General features: G+C 37.8%; 1 protein-coding gene across 2 annotated transcripts in view; it reads right to left on the reverse strand.

Annotated features, from left to right (window-relative positions):
* The window catches only part of U2af50 (U2 small nuclear riboprotein auxiliary factor 50), a 20127-nt gene extending 10468 nt beyond the window's left edge, over positions 1-9659 (reverse strand). For both annotated transcript variants that reach the window (XM_043019617.2, XM_043019616.2), the window contains exons 1-6: positions 9410-9659; positions 3667-3799; positions 3394-3542; positions 2958-3238; positions 2656-2845; positions 2196-2284 (exon numbers count right to left, since the gene is read on the reverse strand). In XM_043019617.2, coding sequence (XP_042875551.1) covers positions 2196-2284; positions 2656-2845; positions 2958-3238; positions 3394-3542; positions 3667-3799; positions 9410-9446 — 879 coding nt within the window. In that variant the 5' untranslated portion in view covers positions 9447-9659. The remainder of the gene's footprint in view (positions 1-2195; positions 2285-2655; positions 2846-2957; positions 3239-3393; positions 3543-3666; positions 3800-9409) is intronic.
* Between the last annotated feature and the right edge of the window lie 341 nt (positions 9660-10000).

Raw genomic sequence — 10000 nt, forward strand, 5'->3', positions numbered from 1 at the left:
AACAAACAAAAAAAAAAAGCTAGAGAGATTTTTAAAGATTTATTATTTGGGTCTCAGAAGTGTTACCAAACCTAAGACCTTAGGCCCATATGTCATTCTGAACTTAGGCAAAATGAAAATACTTACCTTTGATGCACATTACTGAGACTCGACTAAGTCTGTTCCTTTACTTTTATTTATATATAGTCTTTTTTCACCTGATACTTATTCTTCACATGACCTATGAAGTGCTCTTGAAAATGGATTTTCAGGTAAAACTTACCTATTCCCACTCGGAACAACGACCCTAAAAAATTGGTGCGCCAACGTACGACCAAAAGACTAGAACTTGCCTTGGTCAGGACGGTTCATTATGATATGCATAGTGAGGCAGGCTTTATCATGGGCAGTACAAATGGGCCGCTTAGGGCATTCAACCACGAACCCTTCGCTAGGGGAAACAAACGGGGGAAGAAAGCAAAAAGACAGGATGAGTATATTTGGTTTCCAAATGAGTTGCTATACACTTATTATTCAGTCATAATAAAGAATAAATGCTTTGTATTCCCCTCTCGAAACTAAGGCCCATGAGTAATTCCCTGTAAAAGTAAGTTTCTGAAAGAGATCCCTGAAAGAAAACCCTGAAAAAGAGCTCTGAAAGAGAACTCTGAAAGAGAACTCTGGAAAAGGACAACACAGTTTGACAATCTGTCCAACATCAAAATTTTTTGAATGGCTATACCAAGGCTTATGCTACAAGGCTTCCTTGTGTAAAATAAAAAGGACAATTTTGTCTACAGGGGCATCATCACCATGTAACTTTTATGATCTTATTGAATTGTAAATTTTGTGAAAAACAAAATAACAAAAGAATAGAATAAACAAGTAGCCCTCATCACATTCAATGTGGTGAGCTCATCATTAAAGCCAAAATGAGGAAAAGAGTGCCTAAGCCCCAATCAGAGCCTTGAAAATTTGAACACCTTAACTCTTAATGTGACTGATAAATACTACAACGAGAGGCACCATAGTCGGTATGAGCTGGGATGCATCTGCTTCCAATAAGATGCTGTTTGCTGGGGTGGCGGCGGCTGCCCGCTGCATCTAACCTGTCCTGACCTGCGTATAAGCCTGCAAGAGATGCGCCGAAGACGGGCCTTCCTCACTTCATCTGAACCAACCTGACCCTTCCCTTCTTTATCCACACCCTCCGCTTGTTCCACCCTCACCTTGCGTCACTTATCCTTATTTTCAACTGCATTTGCATTGGTCTGACTATGAGACTGCTTTAACTGGATTATGACAATCTCCAGGTTTTTCAAACAGCACAACTCTAACAGTGCAGGTAAAAACGCTGTGATAAGTGACTCACAGGAACGTGATATTTTCCTTTTCATCCACCTTTAGCTGAAATATTAATCTTACAATCTGTATGGAACACTCCTCTCTGACAGCATGAGATGCAAGATATGTCATAAATAAATGAACTTGAAGCGGTCAATTCATTCTCTCAAGTTTCCATTCCAGTACGTTAATCAGAGAGGCTTTTTCAACATCAAGATTGTAATTCACTTACCTTACACAAGGTCACATTAAAAATCTTGAGACCTCATATCTCTCAAGAAAATCATTAGCACTACTTTAAATGAACTAAGAACTGCCATCAATTTTTGGGGACAGTATTCCATCTGGCAGTCACAGATATCAACAAAAATATTATAATACATGTAAAAATATCCAAAGTTTGTCTACTAAAAATGTTGGAGGAACATTTATCTTCAAACCACTTTTCATAGTCAAACTGAATAAAGAAAATAAAAATAAATAATAAACAACCACACAGGTATCCTTCAAGTCACAACATTATTTCAAAGGCAAATTGGCTGTCATGAGCCTTCAGTGACAACTAGCACAAATGCCGTAAATATAGAAGAAAACTAGATACCCTTCCCATAATCAACAAAGTTGTATCAGTCTATCCTACAAACTTAAAAACTAGAGAGAGGAGGAAAGAGAGAGAGAGATTGTAAATCAAAATTCAGAAAAGGCAGTTTGACTGTAAGTTAAGACCAGCAAGAGAAATTATAGAGAGATGAAACAAAAGCAGACACTACACGCATTAACCCAAAACCTGTGTGCTTGTTGGACAGCCAGGCTACCTCGGCTGCTCTCCAACCCGCTGGGCCGCAAGTCAAACACAGCAGCTACAAACATACCTGGTCTTCATTAAGGTAATTAGGCAGACCACCAATAAAGATCTTATGGGGTGAATCGGGGACCACTGTTGACACCACACCTGCAATAACTGTAAAGAAACCATGCTTCACCTATACTTCCTATTCTGAATGTTCTCATCATAATTATAGCTCAACTATATTCACTTTTTCAATATAATGCCATCTAGCAGAATCTCATATTTCAAGTACTAAGATCTAAAGACAGAAAAAGAATAATGGAATACACACAGACATATTTTTGGAACTGCCTCATCTAAACTGCTTTACCGTACTCTCCAAGTGTCCCTAGTAAATGCACATTTAATTGCAAAAAGTATGGCACAGCCATAAATCAAAACAATGATATTTAATATTTTGCATTACCAGGAGCACTAAGCTGATAAAGCAGTCTTCAAAAGCAATCCCTCAATACGCTGCATGTGCTCCATGAGCTTCATACCTGGGATCTGTGTCGTACCTGGCATGGTGAGGGTCGGATGCTCCGACATGCCTGGCATTGGCTGATAATCATGAGGTCGTCTTATTTTTAAACTCTGACCCTTAAAATTAATGCCATCAAAAGCAATCGCTTGAGTGGTCTCATCAATTGATCGAAACTCCAAGAACGCAAAGTTCTTGTCCAGGTTTACCTGCAGAAAAAAATGTATTTTACTATAAATTACAAATCAAAAACATTAAAACAAAATTTTCATCAAAACCACACTTTGAGTAACCCTGTTACATAGACACAAGGTTGCTTACCTGGCAAGCTAAGACCGGGTTCCCTGCAGCCTGGGCAAGACCAGCTAGGTGCATCTGCTGGTTGAAGAATTCCATCATTTCCTCTTCAGTAACACCAAAAGGAATGTTGCCCACATACAGACGTCGGGCCTGTCTGGTGATGGTGGAGCCCACTACAGGCACAGGCACTGTCTGAGGTACACTAGCAACTTCTGGCAATGCAGGCACAGGAACTGGTACGGTCCCTGCACTTGGTGGTGCAATCAAGGGTACTGTCACATTGGAAGGGATCTGGCCAGCAGCTGTTAAAAGAAATACTTGTCAGTCAGCCACAGTAGTTAATTCCTAATTTAGTCAATAAACAAGGTACCATTCAGTGCAATTAGGTAACAATTTTAGAACATAAATCTAAACATACAATCAGAATTAGAAAGGGGGGTAGCACCATTTCACACACCTTGCATAGCCTTGTACTGAATTGGTGTGATGTGTTCAAAGCCAGGTGGTGGTTTGTCCCAGTACAGTGAAGGCTTCTTGCGGCGAGACTTGCGACGGTCTCTGGAGCGTGAGCGGGATCTTGATCGACCCCTGGACCTGGATCTTGACCTATGAAAAAAAAAATTGTAGACTTGTTAGCAAAGCTATAATTTCTCTTTAAATGTATATCATATTTTAGCCAAATTTCATCAATTAAAAAAATGTCATGATATTTGAATAAGATAAAACATACTTGCGCTTGCGACGCTCCCTTGATCTGGATCTGCTGCGCTTTTTGCGGTCTCTATCCTTATCCCTGTCTCGATCTTTGTCCTTTTCACCCCTATCCTTATCTTTCTCTCCTCGCTCTTTCTTCTCCTCCCGCTCTGCAAAAAATAAAATAGAACTATGCTTTAGAATTAGGTACATCAATCAACATGGATTAAAAAGGAATCTATAGCTTAACACTAAAATTATTTCAAACAAACATTTCTCTTTCTCCCCCCCCCCCTTTGACGAGAGCCAAACTTAGGACATTCAAAAAAATAAAAATCTCATTTCAATAGCTTTTGCAGGTTTCTTTGTATGATCAATCTATAAGTGCCTCTTTTATTTTTATGCATTTTTTTGTTAAACATACAAACTAAGTTACATTCAGTTGTGTAACTAATGCAGTATCACTTTGCTAAAATATCATGTATACTCATACCATATGACAAGAACTATAGAAAATACATTTTAACGCATTTACGCTGAGGCCTACATTTGCGTAATGCCATTGCTGCTGGCTAGATAAGTGCACACAGTCCATACTAATGCCATTCTGCACCTCCGACCTCTTTTCACCTACTCACTTCAATGGGGTGATAATTAGAGGTTCCTTTCAGTTGCAAAAATCACTGACAGATGAACTGCTGCCATTGCTTGTTTGTCAATAGTTACTGAAACTTTCAAATTTATTTTTTTAACACAATGGGCATCTCTGCCAAGTGTTAAGTCAGTATATTTAACAATACATTTATTCAGCAACCTATTTCAGAAATATATAATCATTGCCAAGAATTTAACTAACCAAATGCATAATCATTAAGAATTGAAGGGTCTTTGTTGAAGTGCTGGTGATAATATGCACATGCACAGATTAAACCATTGGTCACGGTTTTAATAAAATATGCATACAGTCGGATGGTGGGTTTACATTGTCTGGCACAGTGCCATCTGCGTCTATGACCTATTCTGCCTTGGCAACAAATCATGCCATCCACTGTCAATGGGTTAATAGATTTACGTGAACTGAGAAATTTAAGATCTTTAACAAAATCAAAATAGACAAAATACATAGAACAAAAAAAATTCATGTTCAAAATATATATTTTTTCAAAAGTGTGTAGTAATAAATGAACTAGTTCACCTATTGTACTTCTTAGTTACATAGTCAGTGTTGGACTTGACACCATAATGTAAACATTAATACAAGTCAATATAAATTGGTTATGGTAAGATATGCAAACACTAATTATAAGCAAATTAAATCCTACAATGACCCCTTTACTTTTGTGACATGTCAACAAGGTTATGTATTACTACATACTACTGAATATTTTATATCGTAAGTATTTCTTCTTCTACGGGTTTGTATTCCATATATATATTTTTTTTTATTATATATTTCCACACAGTTTTTCCCAGTAATCTATATAATTCTTTATAATTTAGAATCAACTGTGCATATGAATTTTCACAACCAGAATTTTGACAGTTCCACAACCTTCCTTGACAATCATCAGTAAGATTTTTTGATAGTCAATTATCAAACAATATTACAGCAAAAAAAAAAAAAAATTATATATATATATAAATAAAAAAATAAATAAATATCCATCAATGTTTGATATCAGAGCATCATCAGTTGTCCAAAGTGGTGAAACTGAGAAGATTTGATACCAAGAAATCCAGACTTTGACAAAACTGGATAAAGGAACAACTTTGGTATTTCTATATTAACCTCTTCACTCCGAGCAGTAGAAAACGCTCCTCGCGCCGTATCCGAGCTGCCCGCGCGCGCCAAATTTTAAACGTCGCTACTGAATATGACAAGTTTTAAGCCAAAACCTCTACAAGTTTATAGCCAAAACCTCAACATAATCATCATGTGTATAATCAAAATGCATAGTTAACCTCTTCCCCCATATGCATGTGACAAGTTATTTACATGGGTTGAGGAAGATGGAAAGAGTGACCTTGGTGGGGCCTCACCCACATAACCAAACAAAACGATTGAAATAGTATGGTACACTCATCACAATATGTTTTATATTTTAACATAATGTTACATAAATAAATAATAAAATGATTGCCAGCAGGGCCCATCAATGCCTCCCCTGGTATAAGCAAATCCCACTCTTATGTAATAAATTATTAATAATGAAAGTCAAGTAATATATCGTATCATATCCGAGCTCTATTCTGAAAGATCTCGTACAGTATCCGGAAGAAAGAAAACGCAATTCCACCAGAACTGAGCCATGACGCAGTATGCGCGTCCTCGGATTTGACGCGAGCGCTGCGATGACGCAGTATACGCGTCATCGTGTCGAAGGGGTTAAGAGTTATGTGGTTTGCAGACAGCCAATCTTATTTAGAAACCAAAGTATTAACATAAAAGTTCAGTTTAATTTGCTACAGTGAGATTGTATCCCCACATCCACTTAAGTTTACTCCCCAGGGGGTCCAGGGGTTTCTACCCCCTGCCTAGGGCATTAGCTGGGTTATATAGTTAGAAAAACATATACAAACCACAGAGGTCCAAAAGAGGTCTATCCCCTGGCTAGGGGGTTAGGTAGGATTTGTGGAGTATATTAACATATTTACCAAAAGTTGGAATGGATTCCCAAATATTTAAAAAGCTGTTGATTTAGTCTGTATATGTATATATATGTATATATATGTATATATTTGTATATATATATATATATATATATATATATATATGACAATATATATATATATACATATATATTGCCCCCATTCCATTTTTCAGAGTTAATCACAATGTTTATATTACTGTGTTAAGGCCTACATTGACCACACAAGTAACTACTGCAATATGGCAACCATTTCATGTATTACTTTGATTTTTGAAAATTATTTCTTAATTATAAAAATCCTTTCATTCCTAGCAATTTTCCCCTATGATACAAAGCCAGAATCGCCTGGTGTGAATGGGTTAATAAAAATCCTTTCATTCCTAGCAATTTTTCCCTATCTACACAATTCACTATAATCAATTTTAATGCAAACATTTTCACAACCAGGGTTTTTGACAGCTTCTCTACCCATCATTCCCTGACAATCGCTAGTAAAAAGAAAGAAAAAAAAGTCTTTAGATTTATATTCCCCTATGGATTGGAACAGTATACACAGTGTTACAGTGGCTATGGAGATTTTTTTCTAAAAATTTCTGGTTAGACAAACGATTACAACATTGCTGTAATCATATGGATGATTGCCCAAAAACGTGTAAAAAAAACTCAAACTGCAGACTTGACATAAAAAAAATTATAATTCAGTACTAAAACTTACCACCAAGTAAGTAAAAAAGAAAAATTGCAGGTATTAGTATTCAAAATTTCTTTTGAGAACAGCAAACTAGATGTAGAAAACTAAAAAATAAATATTTATCCACACCTCTTTTTCCATAAAACTACAAAGGAAGACCTTTTAATCTCATGGTGCTTTACTAACTCTTGCAAAAAAAAAAAATTGGTGGTGGAGGGTCCCGGTGCAGAACCCCCACATTCAGGAAGATGGCAATTGCGAGGGAGTACAAGGGCAGAACTACTTATAGGGAATACGGTATCGAGAGATTTTGTTCATATTCACACACCCCACGCCCCTATATCCATGGACTCCCAGGAGTGCCCTGCTAGCTTGTTGGCTGGAGTAACAGGGACTTCCTAACAGTGGGATACAGACACATTAGAAAGAATTACCAAGCATACTTTAACTTTAGTTCCTGACACATTACACTAATCCTAGGACCCTGAAAATTGGTAAGCAGTCTTTTCTTAACTCATCAACGCCAGGTGACGAGATATTAAAACACTTGGCCGCAGCCATATATATGAAGGTTTACCCTTAAAGTTAAAAACTGACCCACTCTACTGCCCATCAACTCCATCCACAAAAAAAGTACTTCTTCCTTGGGTACGTATTCCATGCATTCTTTTTAAATCATATATTTCCACATAGTTTTTCACAATTTATACAATTCTTTATAGTAATCTTCCGAATAACGCCGTGTTACTAAATACCTCAAAAAAGGTATCGATGGATTCCTCTCAACATCTACTCTTCATACATAGTGGATATATTGTGCGATTCCAACCCTGGTCACCACAATCTGGGTCCTGATAGTAGGGGAGGGCATGAAGTAGATCAGGGAAATTGCGGGGTGATATATGAATTCCAGGCATATTTTGTAAGCAAAATCTCAAGCCAATTAGCTACCTAACTTTGCCTAGTTTTGAAATTAGCCCTAGCCAAGAGGGGGCTGCACCATGATAGCAATTGGGACCGTCTCCTATATTCCTCAGGATAGGAACCTAGGACTGATAATGATGTGACCACTCAATAGAGGGCACTATAATTATATTGTAAACAATGGGGAATATTCTGCCATCTATTGAAAGAACATAACAGCGTATGCAGGTAATTCATCGAGGGTTTCCAGTACACAGCTCGCCAGTAGCAGGCTGAGGATGGTGGTTATCGAGGTATTTTGCACAAGTTATGTTTCAAGAAGTGCCCTGAATAGGGGGGGGGTCCAGGGGAGGGCAAAGACCCCCCTTTGTTTAGGGCTAACTTAAAAACTAGGCAAAGTTAGGTAGCTAATTGGCTTGAGATTTTGCTTACAAAATATGCCCAGAATTCATAAATCATCTCGCAATTTCCCTGATCTACTTCATGCCCTCCCCTACTATCAGGACCCAGATTGTGGGGCATAGGGGCGGAATCACGGGTAAAGTCGACTACATTTGGATAGTACGTAGTGAGAGGAATCCATCAATACCACTTTTAAGGTATTTAGTAATTAAATGCTATTTGGAAAATTTACCAAATAAAAACTATGGAGATGAACAGCATTGCCATACTGTTAAAAAAAGGATATTTAAATGGCTATAACATCTTACTAAAATTGCCAAATCAATGTCTGCATGATGAAAACCAGCAAACTATCATGCCCTTTCAAGCAAGAGTTTGTTTGTAGACCTCCATGGCTGTGTATTTTTAACAAAGGACCAGTGGTGGTGGAATACAAAGCATGGAAGCTACAGTTTAATTAAATGTAGTCCTCTTCTGAATAAATACCTTAGCAATTACCCTTTCTCTGTTCCATTACCTATTATCTTTCCCAAACCTCGCAGGGGCGTACCCAGCACAATTAATCTATTTTCATCTGATAATTTAAAGTGGGTTCCCTCTTAAATTACCTGCCATTAACAATCTTGGGGTAAACGATTAATCCTTCAAATATCTAAACTTTGGCTATAACTTACAATGATAGCACACAAGGCTGGCTTGACCTTCTAAAATTAGAAGGGAAAAAAAAAAAAAAAAGGCTTGTTTCGGAAAAAAAAGAGACCACCACAAACTATATCCTTTATACTAATTTGAGTTATAGGCCTAAGACTCAGAGAGGTAAAAGCTTAATTACAATCAATGGTTTGATTCTAGTATTTCCCCCCTTATTGTTTTCGTAAATGGTTGAAATGCTGTACGAAATAAAAACCTGTTTTTCCTCTCCCTCATATTACCAGATGTTTCTCCTTCCTCCGATCCAAACGACATAAACAATATGACCTTCTTCAGCCAAATACTAGATCGGAGGAAATGCTCAAAATATAATCGGAAGGAATGATACAAAAAAAAAAAAAATCAAGCCTCCCTTCAAAAGCTTCAGTAAGACTCCGCCTCTCACTCCTCCTTTTCCTCACCTTTCTCGGGCTTTTTCTCCTCCCTGTCCTCTCCCATCTCTACTGCGTCCTCCTGCGCCCCGAAAATTCACTCTCCTCCTTCCGGCGCCACAAAAACAGAGGGAAAATGGAAGAAATTCAAGCGAAATTGCAGTCACATCCACACCGGTACTCCGTCGATATCCAACATGGCCGCTGAAGAAGCATGTTGGACGCTCAGCATTGGACGCCGCTGATTGGCTCGACGGTAGCTTCGGACGAAGCTGATTGGCCATTGGGTATTCTAAGCCGTGCGGTCATTGGCTGTGAGAAGAGGCTATGCGAAATCTGACTGGTTCGTCGGTAGCTTTAAACAACACTGATTGGTCAAGTGACATGCAGACGAAGAGACTATGCGAACACTGATTGGTCGGTGTGATGAAAGGGTAGAGCGGGTAGTTTGAATGTTTATACTAATCAATAATTCAATGATTATATGATTATAATTGATACTGTTTATCCTTAGCTTTATCATCAGCATTCGTATCATTTCTATCATTCAGCTATTTTCACGATATTCTTCAAAATTACTGAATTTGCGAATTCTCTTACACGTCACAAGCAGTAGTAATT

Source organism: Penaeus japonicus, unplaced genomic scaffold, assembly GCF_977035675.1.
Source record: "Penaeus japonicus unplaced genomic scaffold, GWHDUDI00000001_assembly GWHDUDI00000023, whole genome shotgun sequence".
NCBI lineage: Eukaryota > Metazoa > Arthropoda > Malacostraca > Decapoda > Penaeidae > Penaeus > Penaeus japonicus.